At 33.9% G+C, this 24431-nt stretch overlaps 2 protein-coding genes across 2 annotated transcripts; one reads left to right on the top strand and one right to left on the bottom strand.

The window, feature by feature from the left end:
- The first annotated feature begins 4713 nt into the window (after positions 1–4713).
- On the top strand, positions 4714–8232 carry LOC142357823 (uncharacterized). Its single transcript, XM_075409342.1, has 2 exons — positions 4714–4958; positions 7739–8232. The coding sequence occupies exons 1-2, from the start codon at positions 4738–4740 to the stop codon at positions 8184–8186; spliced, it is 669 nt and encodes a 222-aa protein (XP_075265457.1). The 5' UTR covers positions 4714–4737; the 3' UTR covers positions 8187–8232.
- Positions 8233–12227: 3995 nt separating this feature from the next.
- On the bottom strand, positions 12228–22465 carry LOC142357822 (kallikrein-13-like). Its single transcript, XM_075409340.1, has 6 exons — positions 22371–22465; positions 21511–21546; positions 19445–19716; positions 19230–19338; positions 18777–18870; positions 12228–12456 (listed from the first exon to the last, which is right to left on the bottom strand). Exons 3-6 carry the CDS (start codon positions 19631–19633, stop codon positions 12228–12230), a joined length of 621 nt encoding a protein of 206 aa, XP_075265455.1. The 5' UTR covers positions 19634–19716; positions 21511–21546; positions 22371–22465.
- Positions 22466–24431: the final 1966 nt, after the last annotated feature.

Raw genomic sequence — 24431 nt, 5'->3', positions numbered from 1 at the left:
TATTTACAATAAATTTTAAGAACAGATAATTGAGTGAAATTAGATTTTTTGCAAAAGAGGGATCAGCTATTGATCCTGTCATGATGTAATGTTTTCAATAATTTTTTTGTTAATGACAAATTCTTAGCTCTGCGTCTTTTTGTGTTTTTTTGGTTTCTTTCTGAATTTTGCTGCTGATAGATTTTATCCGCTTTGGATTAAAATATTTTATTCATAGGCATCATTGGATTCGAGGCGTTAAATTTCACAGATCCGCTAATTTCATTTTGCAGTTCGTCCCTTGGATGATCTTTGCCTTTTTCACGACAAAAAAAATATAACATTTCGTAAGTCAATTGTCCAGTCTCTTCTCAATTTTTTTTTTCAAAAAGCGAAGCTTATTGTACAAAAATTGGACCATTGCAATTTTCAAGTTGCCGCGAGTTAATTAAGCATCCAGCTCTTGTTTTTCATGCTTCGTCTTTTCAAGTCTGGCACTTCTCTGGAACTTTTCATTAAAATACACTGTATCCTGTTTTATGCTTTTATATGTCGCAAATCATTCTAATATTTATGATAGGTATTGGTGCCGAACAATTTGTTATAGTTTGAGTCAAGCTGCAAAATCTAGTCGTAGTTGTTTAAAATTATCTCAAGCAAGTTTCAAGAACTGTTATACTTCTTATTCATATATTGTCTGGTTAGTAAAATAAGTTTAGAATTGAGTTGTGTTATTAAAAAAACCTCGTTTGAGTTGAAGAGTTTCTTTGAATCAGCTGCTCTTTTACATCATTTCATGTTCTATTAGTTATTTCGCAGTAGTTTAATTTAATTCAGTTAATCGTTTTATGTTCGACGGCTTTTAATTTTTTCAAATTTTTAAAATGTACTTTGCCAGTGACCTTGACAAAACGAAGACCTGAGATGAGAGAACTTTTCGTAATAATTTCTAATTTCGTGACATTAATTTCTTTCGCTTTCGCAAAACTCGAAAGATCTTCTTGCCATCTCTTTTGCCAGGAAACTAGACAACACATATCAATATATCTGAAACGGTACCACCGAAAAATTTGTTTCAACAACAAAAAATGTTTTCATCAAGCTGCTACCAGAAAAAGCCATTAGAATTAAGCTAGAGCCCAAAAACAAAACAACCGAAAAACACAATATTCGAGTTTTTCAGAGGAACCAAAAGCCTGAGTAGCCTTCAACTTCAAAAACAAATTTAGTTGCACTTAACTTGATGATAAATATTATCGAAAGAGTTTTTCCCCAAAAACGTGTTTTCGCTACACAAAAACACATAAAGTTCTATTCTCTTTGCTTCATTGGTTGTTTTGGTTTTGTTTCATATATATTTGTCTATAAAATTTTGTGAAAGGGATTCCTGGTGTGCTATTCAAAGATAACTGTTTTTAAAACGCTCTTTTTTCTTCTCAGGAAGAACACCATGGACAAAAACATTGGCTAATTTTGCTGTACAAATTACAGAACAATTTAGTTCAAATATGTTTGCATGTCTTTTCTAGACAATCGAAAACAAACTCAAATTCATAAACAAAAAGAGGATGCAAGAAACCTGTATTCATTCAATCAATTCACGTATCATTTCAACCCAATCGTAGCCATGAGGGTTTGTCTAAGAAAAGCAGAATAATGGAAGCTGCAACAATTGTATTTGTAGTAACTTCCATAACTAATTCGTTTAGTTGACATTCACTATCAACGAAATAAAATGGTTCCCACTTTTCTCAAGTCGTTGATAGCAACGTCTCTTTAAATTTGTTTTTTAATAAACAAAGGAAATAAATCGCATTCGAAAGTCAAAATGGTTTTAAGCAGGTAGTGTTTGTTCCGTTTGTGCCCCAAGTTTAGTGAGTGCATACCATTTGCACCCCCCAGGAGCGCGTCCGAACTTTTTATTGATTTATTATCTAATAGAACAAGTTACGTAAATGGAGCTGTAATAACTACAGTGGGTATAAACAGAAAAATGAGCTATTTAGCAGTACAACTTCATTAATTGAATCAATATGTTAACGAAGCTGAGGAACAAAGCAAAACAAATCCTGAAATACAATTCGATAGAAATTTTAAAAAGGCAACGCACTTCTGTTTACTTGGTTGATATGATTACCACTGATATTTTATTATTGATAAAGCAAATGAAGTTACACAAATGCAGAAAATGTCTAATTGAATTCAGCTTCAAACTTCATTTTTTAACAGCAACATTGCGACTTGTAATGGGGAACACGAATAACGAAATCAGTTTGTTCATCAAAACAATTGTCCTCCCAATTATTGAAAAAAGTACATTTGGGAATGCTTCAAAAGAACCGAAAAATATAAGTTATTCCAAAACCTGAATAAGAGCAAATTTTAGAAATAATACAGAAGCAAATGTACAATTCAAGTAACCAATTGATAAAACATGCAGATTCATTCTTCACTTCCTGAGGGAGTTTTTTGTGATAACATTAGTTAGTAAATAAAGTTTTGTAGCGTTAAAAGCTATTAAAGTAAAAATAAGCAACAAGCTCTCATTGAAGCATCCCAAAAGAATAGGAGCAGGTTTATGGTGTAATTTTTGTTTTTAATATCCATGACAAACTTTATTATTTTTATAACACTGTTAGAACCTGCAAAGTTTTCAGTTCTTAAAAAATGGCAAGAACCAAAAGCTGCGTACAAGATTTATCAAAAACAAAACCATGTTTATTATTAGAGAGCAATTGAGACCCAATTATTTTTTGTACTCAAAGTCAAAACTTTTTTGATTGCTGAATAAGGTGTTTTTCTCCTCCTAGTCAGAACCCTTGTATTTGAAATTTCGCTGCAAAAATATTTTTCAATTTACCTCAAAGTCATTAAAACGTATGAACGTCTTTAAAAAGTGTGAACCAAATTACAATATAAATTATATGAAATGATAAATCAGTAATGACAGACTCAGTATACGAAACTCCTGTAATGAACGATTATAGTAGTTTCTGCAATCACTGACACAAATAGAAACAAAGAATTTCAAAGTTGTCTAAAATGTGACAAAAAATTAAACAAAAATTTTCTAAATTTTTTTATTTCTTTTTGAAGTTGCTGCAACCCAAAATTAACGCCATTCATAATCAGTCATTGCTGCTTGATTTTTATTAATTGATGCATGATATTGGTGAAACGCAATATTTCATCGTTGTTTTCAGGTTCAGTTTAAAATAAAAAAACCATCTAGAATTTTTTTAAAAAAAACTTCATGAATAATTAACTGAAAATAGACAGATATCCTATGATTTTCATCCTGACCCTTAAAACTATTACAAGTTCTCAATTTGAGGGAACATTGGACTGAAAGTTAGATTAAAATGGGTTAGAAACAGCCAAAAAAATTTTAAAATTACCATAAAAAAGTTGACATATGACAAATTTTTTACAAACTTTTGTCCTATTTTTGTGTGTTTTTCTTCTAGATGAAATTCTTGAGAAAGTAGAAAGATATTCTTTAAAGAAACCGTTGGAAAACCGCTAGTTGTTACAATCGTTTGAAATAGACCAACTTTAAGCTAAATTTGGTCAAAATGAGGCTAATTTGCGTTACAATGTGGTTCAAAATTGTAGCCAAAACTTTTTCCAAAAAATTAGAATTCATTAAATTTTACTTTGAAGTGAAGTTCTAAACGCAGAAAACTTTAAATTGATACCAAAAATGTTGGTCTCTGATGCCCTCAAAATTCAAAAAATGTCTGAACAAAGATCTCACTTTTTCAAAAAAAAATGTGGGAACTATAACTCATGCTGGCATCATTAGTTAACTCAGTTATTTGATAATTAGGGCGATGCTGCAGTGCAGGAAACTTTTTGTCATTTCGACAAATTGTCTGTTTGCAACTTTATCCACAATTTTAACAAATTTTTCAAAAAAGACACGCATGCAATTGAGTCAGTGCACTGTAAAGCTGCATTTGTGAAATAAAATCTAGTGGCTATCAATAGGCTGTTTTTTGCGCAAGAGCTTCACTGAATCCAAGACTAGGCTACAGAAAACAACGTCAGCTCTCTATATTTTCATGTTAATGCGTTTCCCTTCGATTTCGGAAATTTCTACATAACATCCCTATTTGGTAATCTTAACCCAACTGCCCAAACATCTAGCACGACCTGCTTACAGTGACTCGAAAATCAGTGGATGGGTATGAAAAGTTTGCAATTATTACTGGTTGGAAAGAGGGCGTTGTTGGATTTTCAATAAATCCATCTTTTGGTTCAACTTTTATCCCGGGGTTGACCATCATATAACTTTCCTTGATTTCATACAAGGTCATATATGATTCTCCATAATCTCACAAGGTCAGATTTGATTTGTATGATTTCTTAGTGGTCATACAAGGGTCATACAAAAATTCATCGTTTTTCCAAAATGCATGCAAAAATCGTTATGCCTTAGATTAATAACATCCCGCGTCAAATTTTTTTCCAAAAAAATGCAGGATTAGGGGGGATTCAAAAATTTGAATTTTTAGCAAAATCCTCTCAAAATTATATCCCCCTACTCTTACATCAGTGGGGGGGGGTAATCAGGGGGAGGAAAATTTTGACACGGGACTATAAACACTTATAGGAAAAACTATATAGCTACCGGTATAAAAACTGGTTGAAAATGATTTAAACAGATCACAAAAACGTTGGTTGAATTTTACGCCACATAATTATAGAAACAAAAAAAAACAGTTGCCATAACAGTTTTTCGATGGCTTGAAGTACATGTGTCTCGTGCGGAAGAATTTATGCAGCAGCAAAATTACTTGGGTTGCCACAGATGACAAAAGAAATTGGGGCAAGTTCAAAGACTACATCAAAAATGACAAAACTTCTATGCATCAATTTCAAACCTTTGGACTCAACGTGAAACGGAAGTCAAAACGATATTCACCCCTTTCTCTTCTTCAATTTCTCAGTGAAATACAAATTCTAGTCAACGCAAAGTAAGTCTTTTATGTTAATTCAGAATAACCCACATTAGTAAGAAAACACCAGGCCTCACGTTTCACAGCATTTTAGCGATCATCTCCCAGTGTAATTTTTCAATTCAATCTTGATTCACATAATTTTTAAAAAAAATGAAATTTTTGTAATCTTCATTATCAATTTATTAAAGAACAATTACTTATATAACCAGCATGCCATTGAATTGTGGATCAAAACAGCTATCCAAAAATTGAATATTACGTTGATATGAACAATTAAAATTAAAGTCAATTACTCGAAACAGAAACAGCTTAGTTCAAACGAAAATTGCAATTTTCATCAACAACGGCGTAGAATCAATTTTGCAATTTTATATTTTTCTCCTCTTCATCCACCTCCTCCACCTCCTCTACCTCTAAGACGACCACCACCACCAACAAAAACACCACCGTCGCCACAACCACCATCTCCTCCTCCTCCTCCTCCTCCTCCTCCTCCTCCTCCTCCTCCTCCTCCTCCTCCTCCTCCTCCTCCTCCTCCTCCTCCTCCTCCTCCTCCTCCTCCTCCTCCTCCTCCTCCTCCTCCTCCTCCTCCTCCTCCTCCTCCTCCTCCTCCTCCTCTTCCTCCTCCTCCTCCTCCTCCTCCTCCTCCTCCTCCTCCTCCTCCTCCTCCTCCTCATTCCTCTTCTTCTTCTTCTTCTTCTTCTTCTTCTTCTTCTTCTTCTTCTTCTTCTTCTTCTTCTTCTTCTCTTTCTTCTTCTCCTCAATCTTTCACTTTTCCTCTTCTTCTTCATCCTCCTCATCCTCATCCTCTTTGTTTTCTATTTTTCTCTTCCTGCTCCTCTTCCTTCTCACTTTTTTCACTCATTGCCGCTTTATTTCCGAATTTTTTGCTAACAAAATTAATCTCAATTAATGCGAAAACGAAAAGTTGGTGACTCCAAATACGAAAACAGTCCACCAAATGACCAAAACCTTCTGCGAGAGGTACTTCTAGTTTTGACCGTTTTCTTTTTTTTTCAAAGAAGAATTTTTTAAAATTTTTATGGCAATATATGGCGAAAAACGCAGATTCATCGCAAAATAATACAAAATTTAAATTATAAAACAGCAATTCTGTTGTTTTAAATTCAATCAAAAAGTGAAGAATTCTGGAGCTTTTGTAGGAAACTATAGGTAATGTGGTGGCAATTTGATTGCTGAATATGCAGCATGTCCCCAAAAGTTTTTTATTGCATTTCTTGAAGGGGGCTCAAAATTTTGTATTAAGAGCTATTTTTAGGATCTTTTGGATGGAACACAACCTATACTCAATCTAACGAGACAGACCATATCTTATGAGCTCTTGAAAACAGCGTAAAACCTAGAAGATTTAAAATCGATCTGGTAAGTTTTCATATAATTTGGTCTCCGGAAGAACAATTTGGTCTCCAGATCATATAAGTTATTTTACAAGATCTTATAAAATTTATTTTGGCATAAATGAGGATTAATCTTTTGAAATGTTAGCTCCAGTTTGCAATTTCTTAAGGCTTACTATAAAAAATTGGAACTGAAAAAATTACAGATATTGTTTCATTGCAGAGCATATCTTTATGTTGAATTATGGTACGCGTGCTTAGGGTTTGCTAATATAACGGAGCCCAGCAAGATGGGGGCTCAAACATAAAAGATCCAAATATTTTTGCGCAAAATAAGCCGACTTTTTTATCAAATACCAGAGAATTGTCGCCTTGAGCCTCCAGTTTTCACAGTCCATGTGAATTCTAACTTGGGCATATAGATAGAAGAAAACCGGGATCTATTCTGTTTCGCCCTCCCCCCCAGCTTAGTGGGCATAAATCTTTTATGACCCCCAGGCGCACGTGCTATTTTCTTACATAGTAACGTGCTATATAACAACATAAAATTTGTAATTTGGGGTCATGAAAAACACTGGGACAGAATAGACCCGAAACCGAATGGGAGAAGATTACCCTGATAAACTCTAAAAGTGCTGCAAATGACTCAACCAATAATAAGACAAAAATAAGACACAGTTTTCAATGATGTAATCAGAGAAGGGTAAAATTGAGGACGGTTGCGGAAATAAACCCCCACGGAAATAAACCCCCACGGAAATAAACCCCCACTTTATTATTAAAGAGCTGCGCATTTATTAATAACAACCGAACAAATTTTCACGACCGCAATTCATTTTTAAAATGGGGGTTAAGTGTGGGTTAATGCTATGAAGCATCAAGATTTTGTGCATAAATTTTAATCGTTTAATGCTGACTGCAGACATTCGGCAATTTAAAATGTGCATATGAGTGTTTTAAGGACCTGACCAGTTCAAACATTCGGTTTTGCTAACTCTTAATTGTTTTTGAGTCATTTGTCTTCAAAATAGCCCGCCCTCATTTTTTATACAACAACTACACTCTAAAACGGTGATTTTTATTGGTGTTTCATAGCATTAAACGAACAAAATTTATGCACAAAATCTTGATGTTTCATAGCATTAACCCACATTTAACCCCCATTTTAAAATTGAATTTCGTTCGTGATAATTTGTTTGGTTGTGATAGTTTTATCAAGTCCCATAGGCCGCTGAGGCATGGCCAAACGCGCTAAATGCGCAGCTCTTTAATAGTAAAGTGGGTGTTTATTTCCATGGGGGTTTATTTCCGTGGGGCTTTATTTCCGTGGGGGTTTATTTCCTATCTAAAGTGATGTGGGGTTTTTTTCCGTGGGGGTTTATTTCTTAGACCCAACTCAGGGATGTTTTATGTAGTGTGTGTTATGTGTTTAAATAGGTTAACCATTGGGACAATGTTTTCAAATATGTTAATGTACACTTATGAAATGAAAAGTGTGGATGACCCGGCTGCTTCCGATCGAACCCTATCACTGGGCTACTTCTACTTCCCATTTCTCCGAGCAAGACGGGACATTTTTTTCATCATTAGCCCCAATTTTCTCTTCTTGGCGTCAAACACGTCAACGGACAAAGACAAATGGCCACAGAGAATTACAATAAACAGTCCGGACGTTTTGACAAGCCAAGTGCAAAATGATGTTGACCAGCGAGTGATTAAAGCCCCGAGGTTGGAAAGTGGTTTGCTGAAGGTTGCTTTTGTGAATCGAAGCGTTTTTGCTGATCAATTCTATACACCATTTTTCAACCTGCGTCAAATGACCCATGACGAAGTGGTTGAAACAAATGCCAAGATTCCATTTGATAGATTTAAGCAAAATAATTAATAATTAGTAATTAATTAATTCCCGGGGTGAGGTCGTGGAATTATGACTCGACAAAACGTCGTCTGGGGATGGTGTGTCATTCCGGGCCGTTAAGTGCACGGACCCGGACGAAGTTAATGACCCACTAATTCGATTATAAATCTGGTATTTCTGAACTGTGACCCAGTCTTTCAAGTCATAAACCTGGCGTTTCGAATCATAAATCGTTATACTTCGAATCATTCGGCCCGTACTTCGAATCATAAATCCACATAATTTGAATGATACATCCCGTATTTCAAATAATGATTCTGGTATTTCAGAACAAAACCCCGGTCTCGTGAAATTATTTACTTATTTATTATTTAAAAACATGGCACGTGCGTCTTGGAGGTGCAAATAATATGCACTCACTAAACTGGGGGCACAAACGGAAACAATTCCGTTTCTTGAAATAAAAAAATTTCGTTATTTAAAAGTGTTTTGAGTCTGAAGCGTGTAAAAAGAAAGCTAGATGTAAACTGCTGGCTTAGTACTGCTGTTGGAAAGGTTTTCTTGGATTTTCAGTTCGGTCGAAGCCAACTTTTTGCGAAGTTTGTTGCCTGGTTTTTTTTACCAAATTCAAACATCACATTCGCTAACCTTCCTTCTAGAAAGCCTATGCTTCTTTTTTTGCAGACCTCAAATTTGCACAAACTGGAGATCTTTCACAATAAAAATGAGCTAAATGTTAAAATAGAGGTGGAACTTTGTAAAGTTTGCGTTTTTGAGCCGTGGATTTTTTTCACAGTTTTTAACACATTCACCGATATTCTTATTTTTTTGGTTAAATTTTTCCGGTGAGGATGTTTGGTAGTTTTGCGGTTAGCTTTTTTCAGTGCTTTCACCGCGTTCAACGCTAAAAATTGCTATTCTTACATATTTTCACCGCATAGACCACAATACTTTTAATTTTTTGAGCAATTTTTAGCTTTCAAACCTCAAACTGGGTAGATTGTAATTTACTAGGGGTAAATCCGCACAGTTTCGCAGAATTTTGCACAGTTTTAGCCAAATTCGATTTATAAGTGGATTCGACAGTGGCTCAATTCACTGTCGCACAATTTTGGATTCATCGGAACAGGTTCGGGCTAATGAGCACAGCTTTGCAAAATTTCGCACAATTTCAAGCAAATTCGATTTATACTTTAATTACTGTCTGGACTGTTAAGTCATAGCTGTTTTGTGTCTGGATCATATGACTCATACTTCCACCACCTCACCTTTGGTTAAATATTACCACACTGCTATTATCGCCAACCACACATTATCAAAATATGCGAGTTGTTGAATAACTTCGAGAGTGCAATAACAGACGTGTTGTATTGTTTTAAATCAACTTTCGTTGCGATTACAACATTAACATAAGTTGATAACACTGTTGCCGCAATTAGATTACGAGTTTATTGCACTCTTTTCTCGTCAGTGTAGATATAGTAGCAATGGCGATAAAAGAAAGTAATAAACTCGTAGTGTATTGACGAAGCACATTTGGTAGTGTTAATTGGGCGCTAGCGTGTTATTTCACCTGTAACTTATTCAACTTTTGTTATCGCAACGAGAGTTGATTAAAGTCGAAAGGTGAAGATGATCATGGATATATTTGTAGAACAAATTTGAAATATGGTTACAAAACAGCTTCTTGTTCAGAACATTTGCGCAGTTTTTAACAGTGATCAAATTCGTTACTCTATTGGAAGCTCCAAATGATACAATTTTTTAAAAATCTTTATATTTATATTTATATTGAATTTTTAAATCTGTAAATTTGAATTGCATAATTTGAAACTTTTAGGGCACAATAACAATCCAACAACAGCCCAATTACGCACAATGACAACCCGAACAAATTCTTTGAGTGTCTGCGTCCTTTAGTGCTTGTATAAATTTAAAACGAACTTAGCCAGATAAAACTTAAATAATTGAAAAAAAAACAGCATTCATTTATTCATAAATTTAGTTGTTTGAATGCAAATTGTTTTGCATAGAGTATCAGTACACTGATTTTACAGGTGACATGAGCACTTTTTCCTGTAACACTCAAAATTTTTCTTACAGTTTATAAAACGTGCTGCAACAAATCACATAACAAAAATCTTCAATACGTCACAATCTTAAAATCTTTTAAGCTGTGTTTCCTACAATCAAGTAGCCCAAATTCTATGGTATTTTCTCAGAAATTGATAGATAAAAACGTATTTTTTTTAAAAAAATTGATAGATGAAAATCAACGTCCTTAATTTTTCTATCTTTATTCTTCTTACAGCTGCTTTGCATCAATGGCAAGGAAATCTTCAGTCCACCCAGTTTGTTTCAGCAGTTTCAAACCTGTCCCAATATTAAATTACCGTTTCAATACTTGATACTCAGTTGATGCGATAAATAGTCGTTCAATTTTAGAGTTCAAAAACTTGCTTCGCTCAGAATACCAATGTAATTATAAATAGAAACAATCATTTCTAGTTCGTTTTTTGGATAACAACTCAAAAACTAAAACAAGATTCCCAAAAAACTCCATAACCTGGCTATAGTTTTAGCTTTTTTTAGAGTTTCAGGTTTTTATTACAACGATTATAGAAAAATTCGCAGTCAATCTAAGTAGGACTAAAAGCTAATATGATTTTTTTAACGTTAACGTCTGTAATCTATTGGGTTCAATAAAGCAAATTGTCAACTGGAATACGCCTCGTCAAAAATTTTTTACTAAAAACTTTATTCCTCGGAAAGAAAGATCGGAATCTTCAAAGTTAATTCTCTCTTCAAGAATTTAAAGTAACTCAAACTGTGCATTACATGTCCAATATGAACCGTTGGTGGGATATTGATAAATATGTTGACCATTTCCCCGAATTCTTTGTGTTTTTGGTAGGGATACCCTGTGCTCTCCGAAATAGTAAATCTTTCACAAAATACTTTGACACTTGCGTACCAAAATTGGTATCCTATGAAATATTTGGGCTTTATTCTTCGAACTAGAGAATATCTCCGTAATTTGTGAATACTTGGCAATAATGATTTTGTTGATAGAGAGGTAGTTCGAGCATGAATGTTTTTTAAACTTTATATATAATAGTCACGTACTATTAATAGTTACTACATATGTTGACAAGCGTTATGAAATTGATGCCAATTTGATTGCATTTAGCGTTCTAAATCTACTGTCGAGTTTGTCCTTTAGTAATTGTTCGATTAAGGAACTGAGCTCCAAAACACCCTGTTCATCTTTTTCTTCGGTAGCTAGTTTTTGATACCGAAAACAGACTTTAACAAAAAGCTAAAAATTGAGTGGGCCCAAAAGGCTCTTTGCACCGTAAAATGGATATCTCAGTTGGTGCCGCAAAACCTAAAGTCAAAGACTAGTAATTTTCTAAGCGGACGATTGTTATGGCTTCTAACAGAGTCCTCGGGTTTTACCATTTTATACTGTTTCCTCAATAAAAAAAACTCACTAAATGAAAGAGGTACGAAATTGCATCAAAATGACTACAAGACGTTATTAGTAATCGCCTAATACTTTCTGCTAGAACAGATTGTAAAACTGAATATGTATAAGCCGTCTTATTTACATTTAACTTTTATTATTCTTTTTCTTTATTTACATTTCTTAAATAACTTGTGAAACTTTTAAAAGTTTATAAGAAGGAAAATTCAATGTATAGTTTACAAGCGTTGGCTTAGTTCAGTATAATTCACAATATTAATTTACATATGCAAAGTTACATTCGTGCTAATAAACTATAAGACTAAATTGACTACCAGGTAAAGTTTTTACAAGCATATTGTGAGCAAGAGCTTCAAAAGTTCCGAATTTGAGTCTATAAATATTATCTAGCTGAAATGTCAAGCATTCATATATTCGATTTCACAATTTTCAACAACCAGCTCGTTATAAAATGTACACTTCCTTGTATGATCTTTTCCAGTCTTCAACTTTCCATCGATTCCAAAAATTGTCTGGATTTGTTTTCAAATAATTCTGCGAGGTGATCAACCACAAGCGTTTTTATTGACAATTTTCGAGCATTAAAATGTCACTACTGCCAGCCAAAGAACCGATAGACATGACAACAGCATTATCTTTGACGCCTGGATAATCTCCAAACCCGAGAGATCGCGAAAGAACTCTTTATTAATCTCCCTTCCGACACTGGTTGCTAAACCATTTGAACTTTGGTTCCCTCCTTCAAGCATTGGTAGATAGTATTGAACTCTTGATGCAACTGCAGGCATATCTGGAGTTCCGCAGGGGTGCCTGGAAAATCCAGGATTCTTCTATAAATTTTTTTCTATTAAAATTGATCAGCTTAAATGCTGTCAAGGCGAAATTGAAAGGAACAAAAATTCTACATCCATAATTTAAGTACAAATTAAAGCGCTGTTTAAAATTTTGCACCAGCTATGGTTTTCTCAGTGAAATAACGATAGTGAAAACATTAAATAAAGCAAGCAAGCAGGAAATAATCGTACGTTTGTTATCGAAAACGCGAAATACAAAACCCATTAAAATAGAAACTAAAGTTTTTTTAAATGTTCAGGCTACTCACCGCATTTTCGTTTATTTTTGAAAATGAAATTATGCTAGAAAACAGTTGTTCGCTGTCAACTTTTAACACTGGCAAATTTCAAGGCTTTATTGTTGCCAAAAGCTTATGCGTTATCTGTAAGCGCTATCTTTATGCGTTTGTCTTTATAAAAAACCCTATAGAATAATTGAAACGTTTAACACTTTCTGCAATTAACGAAGACGAATCATCTAGAATAAATCTGTGTGAGGTAAATTCCAACGAACTAACTCACAGTGGAAGATTGGTTTAAGTTGAGGACGAACAAACCCGAAGGTTCTGCAGGAAAAGGCAGTAAGGTTCTACAGAAAAAGATATTGCTGATCATAAAAAGGTTTGAACTCTAAGAAAACTTCATCGATGACTTCAATGAATGACTAGGTGAGCAAAAAAAGGCACAACAGCTTGGTTGTAAAAACCCATCTCTTGACTCTCGACTTGAATTTTTTTCAAAAATGTGCAAAATTACTTAAGGAATGGTTGAAAGTTGTAACATGTGAAACAGACCTGAAAGCTTACTAAAAGAGAATTACCGCACAACATTGTTAAATTTTTACAAAACAATTGAAACTGTTAAATTTATACAAATCTGGCTGAAAGAGGGTGCTATTAAAAACCGATAAATACTGAAACCCAATCCGAAAAAAATCACAGAAACCAATTGAAAAGTGGTAACTCTATGCGAATGACAGACTCCCAACAGTACCAACTGTTGAAAATAATTTGAATTTGTAGGCTCAACAGAGAAAATACGCGACTACCTCTTAGATGTATGAAGTATCGGTGTTATGCGAGGATCATAGTGATCAAACCGGTGAAAAGAGAAAACTGCTTGCTGATGATGACGAAAATGATGATGACGAAAAAAAATACTGATGATGACGAATCAGTTGTCAAAAAAATTTCACTAATCTGCAAACGAAGGCTAAGGATAATGCTTACGCTTTTCGGCGCAAATTTGCCTCCGTTCAAAGTGAAGAAGAGAAAACGAAGACGATGTTTTTAACTTTATCTCCTGATGAGAAACAAATGTTTCACTGAAAGCTTGATTGGTTTCAACTTAAAACACTGAAAACTAAGGGGTCTTTCAATTGAAAACAAACGTTATATTAATATTTTTCAGTGTTAAAAAATAAAGAAAAAATCCCGTTGAAACGACGAAAATTTTCATGCGTTCCTTTTTAGCTGAAATTTTCTGTTAAGAACTCTCAGGCTTGATGTCTTTGTTGATGAAATCATTCCACTTTACATGATCAATTGACTTTGTCAGAGAGTAGTATGAAGTCATCTGCAAAGTCCTGAGTTAATCATAAAGAAAATTGTGTTTCCTGTTTTGGGAAGAGTTTTTAAGTAACAAATTAACTATCTGTGATTTTCCTCGTTTTCCACAAAATGATATCTCAAATCAATCAATCATTAAAATTTCTCTCTTTTAGTTTTTTGGTTGTTAGATTTTTCTTCTTCACAAAATGTCTTTGTTTGTTAAAAAAAAAACTGCGGTCTTATTCATAAAATAACAGGCATTTTTTGTTTAAAAACTATCATTCTATCTTAAAAATGCTGAATGTCAAAGACCAATAAAACATAGATGATCACAAAAAAGAACAAGAAGAATTGAAGCGATTGTCGGCTGAACGTCGGAACAATTCTGAAAAAAAAGCTGCCCTAACTTAAAGCCCCTGTCCGCTGAAAACCAGAACTTTGAAACTAAACTATCCTCTTACCTGGTTAACTGTTCTAGAATAGCTTACTAGAATTATACCAAAACGTTGAGAGGAAGCGATTGTCCGCTGAAATTTTAGTTTATTTTTCGTATATATCAGAAAAGGACGAAATTTCGCTTCCAAAGCAAAAATTAGACCATTTGGATCGGTTAGCTGGATAGACAACTACAAACCCTTGTCCTTTAATATTTGTAGGTAGAAATAACAAAATTGTTCTCTGATAACGGCTAATTTTAATTTTTTGATTGATTAATCCGCACATGTGGAAAACACGTTCAGATGAATATCAAAAAACATAAGTTAAGGTCTTGATTTTTGGCAAGGAAAATTTTTCTTGAGGTGCAAACTTTTCTTCTGTCAAAGAATGTTTTCTCGATGGAAGCAAAGAATATACGGAAACACTAAAGCATCAACCAAGTCTATTGGCTCTGACGGAATCTTTTCTGCAACCAAAGTCTAAACTAGGTATCTTCTGCGAAGGTAAAAACGGAAATATTTTTACATTTAGTCGAGGAGACGAAGTATATAGAGGAGGAGTGTCTATGCAGGGAATTCGTTTGAAATTGACAAATCAAACATGCTGTAGGCTCTTACAGGTTCTCATTACAAAGGCCCTAACAGAAAAAGGGCTCCTTAGTAGTGGTTTTGAAGAAAACTAGTAAAACTCCAAGTTTTTATTAGTTCTGGAGTCTTAGATTTTAGCAGGAAACAAGCAGAGATCGTATTTTGGAGACCTTATTTTTATTTTAGCAGCCAAACCAAAACATGAAAAAAAGATTTTATCAACTCAGTGTCTTGACTTTTGACAGTCAGCACATCTGAAACTGCCCAGGTGTCGAAACAAGCATAAGCGAACTTTTTAGTACAGTTTACAACTTTGATTTTATTACACTGGGAAAAATTCGATTGTGATAAATAAAGAAAAACCTGCTGTTCTGTAAAAAAAATTAATAATAAGAGCATTATTTTCAAAAAGCACCTGCAAATTTTCATAGACACAACTTATAAAACATATCATAGATATTCTTGTCCAAATTTTTCACCTCAAAAAAGACCAATAGAATTAACAGTGACAAATAACGCATAACAAATGAAATGAAGAGTGCTTGCGCAAAAAAAACAACGCTTTTAAGACAAGTTTATCAAAGAAAAAAAAACTGAGACAAGTAGAACTGCAAAATTGAAGGGCTTTTCAATTTTTTAAGCAAGAAAATGATTCAAGTTTTTTATTAAAAAAGCCAAGTAAATTCTTACGAAATCTCATTTGACAATAGCAAAGTCCAAAACAATCATTTTTATAGAAGAAAAAAAGAAAAAAAAGGAAAAAGAGAAATCTCACAGGAGTTCAAGATGTAAACATTGAAGAAAACGAATTGGCCGATTTTCTCTAGGGACAGGGACAATTTTTGCATAATAAATGAAATCTTCTGGTTGTCAGTCTAATATCAACTCAAAGGTTAATTCAGCTGTCTTTTCTGAAACAAATCCTATTGAATTGAAAAATATAACAGAAAGTCTGAAAAAAAACACCGAGCAATATTTATAGAGCAATATCAATTTTTGATCCAACCAGAGAAAAAATGGCAAGGCACATTCCACACCACTTGATATTTCAAAAACTTCTGATACCGGAGATCATCAAATGTTACTACTGTAAAGGGAGAAAATAGAATTTGAGGGAAAACTCTAAGCTTGAAAAAACATTATCTACGATCTAAGATAAAATGCATTTCTTTCAAATCAAAAATCCCTGTTCAGCCGACACAGATGTACTCTAAGGTGTACATTTGTGCTCTGTTTTTGGACCATTGTTGTCTATAATCTCTATTAATGTTAACAGACGTGCCTGATAAAAATCATGTTTTGATTTTTGCTGACAAAAAGGACGAATTTGGAAAACATAATAAATCTTAACTAGAATCAGGTTTGTGTAGAACCTCAAAATGGACGGAGAAAAATACTCCAAATATCATTGTAATACTCTTGTAATACTCCAAATATCATTCAATACGTTTATTAAAGTAGATAAAAAGAATAGTCGAAAGCCTACGTTCAAAGTGAAGAATGAAAAACGAATAGGATGTTTATAACTTATCTCCTGGTGAGAAACATATGTTTCACTGAAAACTTGATTGGTTTCAATTAAAAACACTGAACTCTAGAAGACCTATCAATGGGTGAAAAACGTTATCTTAAAAAAATTTTTAGCAAGAAAAACTAAAGAAAAAATTCCCTTAAAACCTAGAACCTAATCTTCCGTGCCTTTTTAGCTAAAATTTTCAGTTAAAAACTCTCAAGCTTGATGTCTTTGTTAATGATTTCATTCCACTGAATATGATCAATTCATTTTGTCAGAGGGTAATATGAAGTCATCTGCAAGGTCCTGATATATTCATGAAGAAAATTGCGTTACATATATTGAAAGATTTTTTTAGGTAACGCATTAAAAACCCCTTTTTTCCGTTCTCCACAAAACAACATCTCAAGTCAATCATTTCTACAGTTTTCTTTTTTAATATGTTTTGGTTGTAAAAAAATCTCATTTGACAAAAGCAACGTTCAAAAAAATCATTTTTATAGATGAAATAAAAAAGACGGAAAAAGAAAATCTCAGGAGGTCAAGATTTAATCATTGAAGAAAAGAAATTGAACGATTTTCTGCTGCAACAGGGACGAGCTTTGAACACTAAGCGAGATCTTCTGCTTTTCATTCTAAAGTCGATCCATAGGTTAATTCAATTGTTCCTCTCTAAAACAAATCCTATTGAAATGAAAAATATAACAGAAAGTCTGAAAAATAAAACTTCGGACAACATTTATAGAACAGTATCATTTTTTCATCCAACCGAAGCAAGAATGTCAAGAAACATTCAACACTACTTGATAAATCAAAAACTTTTAATTCCATGGGTCATCAAATATTACTACTGAAAATTGAGAAAATAGAATTTGAGGGAAAACTCTAAGCTTGAAAAAACATTATCTACGATCTAAGATAGAATGCAGTTCTTTCAAATCAAAAGTCCCTGCTCAGCCGACACAGATGCACTCTGTGGTGTACATGTGTGCCCTGCTTTAGGACCACTGTTGTTTATAATCTATATCAATGGTTACCACACGTGCCTCACAAAATTAAAATTTTGATGTTTGCTGACAAACAAGACGTATTTGGAAAACATAATTAATCTTAACAAGAAGCAGATTTGTTTAAAACCTCAAAATGAATGGAGAAAAACAATCAACTGCAGAATAAGGGAAAAAACAAATGTTGTTTAACTAAGAGAGAAATGCTGACCACACGGTTTAGTTCGAAAAAAGAGTTTTAAGAAACTGAAAATGTTCAAAATGTGTCTGGCTACATCTTTGAGAACTATCAATCTTATTAGAGTGAGAGCTTCGACGGTATCACCGAAGTAAAAATTTAAAATGCTCCATCACACAAAAGGTATGGGAAAAATAACAATAAGGGGAACAAAGAGGGAGGAAACTGGCATCGATATGAAACTGCATGAAACAACAGAAAAAGCATCTTGTAAGATTCCAAATTTTATACGATACGTTTATTATAGTAGATAAAAAAAATAATTGAAAGATTAGTAGAAGGTGACATAATTTAGTTTCAATTAAATTGCATTTTGATAACTTAAGAGACAATTATATTATCAACTGTACAATGTTTTTTTTTTCAAATTTATTTTGGTAGAAGCTCAACTTTTTTCCATATCAAAGATCGACCTGGTGTTTTTGGGTGGGAAACGGATGGGGATATCTCCCTTAAATATAATTAAGTTGATAATTAAAAAACGTATCATCGAGAAACAAAAACATGTTGTATAGCCTTATTGTGCTCGCTCAGTCACTCAGATTTAGTGTTCTGTTCTTATGAAATCATTATCACATTTTTTTCAATGTTTGTTGATCCGATCTGAAAACGAATTTATTATTATTAAAAGCTTTCATTATATCAGACTCATTTATTGACCTTGAAGAACTTTAGGTAACCTTGATGTTAGTGCTTTAAGATTTAGGAAAATCATTTAAGAATAAAAACTGATCAGGTAATACAGCTTTAAACTCAATTCAGCTTTATATCACGCAATCCTGTTTAAAATATTAAACAGTAAAAAAAATTTCTCTACTGAATCAGTACAACTCAAGCATATGGTCAAATTTTAGTCTCGAAGCATTATATATCAGGCTTTTTTAACCATTATGTCCAGGGTAAAACCATAAACGTTCCAGAATACCAAGTGTAATATCAGTTATTTAAAAAAGTGAACACATGCCTGTCAATTTGAGATCTAAAACTAATCACTCCGTAGAGACACTTGGGTTTTTGAGAGTCCGGATCGACCAAGAACAGGGGACCACCGCTGTCACCTGCAATAAGATAAATAACGGTGGCACTATAAGTGATTCGCTAAATTGTTACAAAAGAAAGATTTTTTGCTCAATCGTTTTGACCTATTCCAAAAGATCATAAGGACAGCCAAACATTTTGAAATGAATGTATTTTCTGTGACTTGACCATATGCTTGTCATACGTTTCATGCATTCACTCCCCTCCCCCCCCCCCCCGCGCTCACTCTTGCCCCCCCCTTCCCCCGCAAGACCCACCATACCTTCGCTGCCGTTCGCTCTTGCCCTTGAACCACCCTATCCACATTTATTATTGTAGGTCATATTTTGCAATATTTTGAAATATTTTGTATGAGAAATTTATCTTTCCTCATTTTTACCTGAGCATACGTCTCTTTCGTCATCTGTCCACAGACATATTGACCAATTGCCAGGAGCAAAGTGGGCAAAGAAGGAACCACACTCGCCCTGTTCTTGCAACTCGACCACCTAAATGGACGTGGGAGAATCCTCAAAATTATTTTTCTAGCTCTTTTTGGACATTATAACTATATAAATAATTATATGTCAAACTGCTGTTATCAGTATCACTGACCATCAAATATTTCGGCTTTTCATGATTTTTCATCTCTCCAACCCCGAGAGCCCAGATGAAATCATCCTCCTCATTCGTGGCCCCCACTTCCCCTTCACACCCTGGCAGGGGTTGTCTGTACTGGTCCATTTTTATATCTGTCTCTGTGATTAGAAGAACCACGTCATTGCCCTGTGCAATTCTGCTCATGTTATAGTCGAGGTGTACGTAATAAAGGACCTGGTAGTGTATAGTACTGTCTCTTTCGTCAAGGATGTCTGTGCTCAAGCTACCTATATTAAAAAAATAATGGAACAATGTTGTGTGAATTGCGCTCAAACGACTGTTGTGTTACGCGAAATGGTGGTTGCTATGGTGGTGGTGCTTGAGAGGCCCAGTTGAGAAAATACATACGAAAAACGTTATAAGAAAGTCAAATAGATCTTACGTTTATGATACTGATTATTTCTTTTTTTGAGACTTTGGACCGTTCAAAGTCTCAGCGCGTTCATGTGCTTGCGCAAGATTGCATATAACAAGATCTATCCAGACCAAATTGGGATATGATCCAGACTTGAGCTCCTTCAGGTTATAGATAGTTTTAAGCAGACAGAAAAAAAATTGATTCTGGCCATTGGTTACGTTTTGCTTTCAATAGTTCACTTGATTTGATCAAATAAAACACATAGAATTATAAATATTTACTTCACATTAAAATAAAAAACCGTATACACAAATTTAAGTACCCTTGAATAAGCTCAGAAGAATAATTTTTTTCAAAAGACAATTATTAGAAAAAGACAGAGAGGGAAGAGAGATAGCGCGATAATAAGGAAAACATAGACAGAGAGAAAGAAGAAAAGAGTGAGAGAGAGAAAGAGAGACAGAGAGAGAGAGAGAATGGAAAAGTAAGAGAGAGCGAGAGAGAGAAAAAAAAGAAAAAGAGAGCGGAAGCAGTATACTACAAACTCATTCTAACGAGAGGGAAAACACTAGCCTAAAACATAAGTGTCTGACGTCGGAAGAATTGCTCTCGAACGACTAGTGGGAAATATAATCAATTGCCACCTGCTTCAGTCTGGGGGAGCTTAAATGGAACTAAGGAATTCACTAGGGGTCTTCAAATGACATCATTAGAGCCAAATAAATTTAAATTTAATGACCACAATAAATGACGCTGGCGAACTTGACATTTGACTTTTATTATTAGATTGCAATTGAGGGAGAATTTTAGATCACGGATCACTCAAGACGCAAAAATCACGGACGTAAAGGTCAACTGAAAAGGCAAGAAGCAGTCAAGCGAAAACTTTGCGTAAAAAGTAGCCGGTAGATTACCGGAAACGACTCGAAGATACGTTCCAAAAAGACTCTTCCGTAGTATCGATAAATCGGGGTGACCTATATAGGATTGAAAAATCTGAAAATGACCTCTTCGCTCTGACTAATACCAACAGTTTCTAATAACTACACATTGCAAGCTACTGTTGAGGTCTAATTTTTGAAAAGAGAAGTAAACTATCATAAACAGAGGTATAAATGTTCAATACCAAAGAAGTCAAAAGTTGAAGTCGTGAACAAACTTGCGTCAACTGAAAAACCTACAGAATCTCAATACTCAATACCTGCAGAATCTGAATACTTCGAGTTGTAAAAAGACACACACGCTTACAATAATCGCTTCCTCAATTGGTGCGTTCACTCTTAAAAATCTTTAAAATAGGCCTTTTACCAGTAAAGATTGGTTGTCTAATTTGTAAATCGTAATTGTAATCTTAAATATAAACTTCATCTTAATTGTTATCTTAATTTTCTATAACCCAGTGAAATCCCATCGATGGATTTTCAATGATCTATTGAAAATCAAAGTTTTCTCGTCGATGAATTTCTTTGATCACTTTGATCAGAGAAAAAGTGGTAATGAACCATCCATGAACCATCGATGGACTTTTTATGAAATTTCTATGATTTATCGATGGGATTCACTGGGAGCCCAACCCGGGTTGTAAAATTAATTTTAAATCTAAGCCCGAATTGCAGAACGCAGTAACATTTTAAAGTTACACTACGAGTGTCATTGAACTGACCTGTGACTATCAACAGTTGTGCCGGATCAAACCATTCTAAAAGAAAAATGGTTTTAAGCAAAAGTAATACTACTTTTATTTTACAACATGAAAAGTAAAATCAAAACCGGTGCTATCCTATTCTTATCCAAATTCCCCGTGTCTTATAAATCACTAATAATTCATCCATCATAAAACAACCTTAAGATTAGTCATATTAGCCAACAACGATTCATCATGTTTACAATAATAACAAACATTATTGGGGCTGAAATTTTTCAATTGAAAATTCGAAAATACAATTGCCAAATTAAAGTTAAATTTTCGATTTTTTAATTGAAAAATATTTGCCCGCAGTTATGTTTATTATTTTTGTAAATATTATGGACTGTATGGTTGGCTAATTTGATTGATTTTAAGGTTGATATCTGACTAGTCCTCAAGTTAAGATTACCAAGAATGAAAAATTAAAAAAATATTTAAAATTAACAACGGCTCCTAGGGCTTACCACCCAGAGTATTTCAGTACTGAAACTGCGTACTTCAATATTAACTTGTGAAAACAGTACTGAAACGGTGTATTTACATCAAAAAAGGAGGTCAGACATTTGATGTAAATACGCCGTTTCAGTACTGGTTTGACAAGTTAATATTGAAATACGCAGGTTCAGTACTGAAACACTTAGACACTCTGGTTGGTAAGCCCTAGGAGCCGTTGTTAAGTTTAATTAATTTTTAGGTAACCTTAACCATAGATTGAGATACTACTCAGAAATCAACCCATTATGTCCAGAGACAAAACCAGAACAAATATTCAGACTGTTCAGAGTAATTTCATAGTAAAAACTTTTTACTTTGACTTTTTTAAAAAGTGAACTCACTGTTAGTAGCTGCGTCGGATACACAATGAGCAGCAGTGACCACAGCAGTTTTGTTTAGTATGCTACCTCCGCAACTAAGCTGCACACCATTTTCTTTTTTCCTGCAAAAACCCAGCGTTGCCATCCTTTTCAAAACCCATTATAACCATAGTCGAGATCTGAACTTGTCAGTCCTCGATAATACTTGTCAACAATAAACCTCATTAAATATGGAACTCGAATAAATCTATGACACCATTTTCTTAGAGAATTTTTGACTGAAATTATCAGACAAATGAAAAAAACCAATGTGATCAAATACAAAAATAGAACATTAGGCAATTTTTAGGCAAGTTTTCATTACAAGAAGAATTGTACATAAAACAGGGCTCAACTCATTTTCTTTGGATTTTCAAATAATAGTTAATGTCTAAAACCGTTTCATGGAAAATATAGAAATATAAAATTTCCTTAAAAATAATCCAATTGACTTTTTTCCCAGATAATGATCTAGCTGGTGAAATAGTCCAACGTTCTCTTTCATAGCTAAAAATCCTTCAAAGTCTCAATTGTGCTGTTGCACTGACATAATTAGCTCATGTATTTAAACTCATATGTGCACTGCAAAATAATGCTCTCGGAGGTGAGAAAAAAACATCATTGAGTACTTCATCTTTCACCAATAATTAATTCTCCGGGATTAGTCAGAATTTTAGTAACACTTGAACGGAAAATGAATCAACAAAAAATGACAAGTTAAAGACAAAAACAGACATGCACTCAAATACAAATCAAATACAAAAACTCCTTTGTGACAGAGAAGTCACTGAAAAAATCTCGCAGTAGACGACAACCACGTAATGTATCGAGATGGAAGCCAGAAGTTAAAAAAACTTTTAACAAACGTCACGTGATCTTTCTTGAAATACGAACTTCCAGGTTTGAAATGTTGCAGTGTATATAGTAAAATCAGGCAACTTAGAACTTGGCACTGCAGAGATCCAGCTTTTTAGTTTTGCACGTGCAAGTCTTTTTAGATGTTATGTAAAGAATCAGTTCTTCAGGATAGCTGAATCAGTTCTCCCAGAAAATTTTCATCTTTCAAAATATTTTGGCTGACACCCTGAGGAAAAAAACTAGACATTCCTTTATTTTCTGGACCATATTATAAGACTTTGAATTTGAGACAAAACAATAGAGACCTGACTGGTTCAATTTGGGTTTGATGATAGAGGAGAAAACTTGTGATTATGAAAATTAAGACTCCGTTCCGTTTATGGTCCCAATCTTTGTCAGAATTTGTCGAAAACATCGTTGCAATTTATAAAAGATTGATATTCATCGTATCAAAAAGTAATAGTTAGAAATATTGACCCGAGTGCAGCTAGGAACGAGTTTATCCCCCTCTACTCTGTGAGATAGGGCTGGAAAATTGGCCACAAAATCTTGTTTGAAGAAAGCTCTTGTCTATCATTATTCTACATTTAACAACTAAGTTATACTTGCTTGTACATAGCTCTTCGTGGTTTGTTAACCACCGGGTATAGTTTGCAATTTTTCTTGCAAACACTTGTAAGCTTTTTTCAAACTAGCATTTAGTGACTTTGTTTATTCATGCAAAAATAAATCATCAGATTCCACGTTGTATCCAAAAATTGTGAAAAACAACTGTCAGTCACCGGGGTAAACAAAGAGGCATGCATATATATATATATATATATATATATATATATATAGACTTCGATCAATCCGGACAAGCGTCAGGAAAAAATTTATTATAAGTTGCATAAAAAAAAACTTTGGAAAATTTTTGAAAACAAGTCTTCTTTCTAGTTGTTGAATCTTTGCAATATGGTTTCTCACGAATAACCAAAGATACAGCCGTAGTTACTGGTGGAATTTTTACTGACGCATAATTTCGGGTCGAGGAAGAATCGGAAAAATATTTAAGATAAACGGTGAAAAATTGTTTTTTTTCACTGCAAATTTCGTACATAATTTTGCGGTGAAGTGCAGTAAAATTACATAAGTAAAATTCAAATTATGTAAGTAACATATGTAAGTAAAGTGCAGTAAAATTAA

This window comes from Convolutriloba macropyga, unplaced genomic scaffold, assembly GCF_964194025.1.
Source record: "Convolutriloba macropyga unplaced genomic scaffold, txConMacr16.3 SCAFFOLD_3538, whole genome shotgun sequence".
Lineage (NCBI taxonomy): Eukaryota > Metazoa > Xenacoelomorpha > Acoela > Convolutidae > Convolutriloba > Convolutriloba macropyga.
This window is presented reverse-complemented; position numbering and strand designations above follow the sequence as displayed.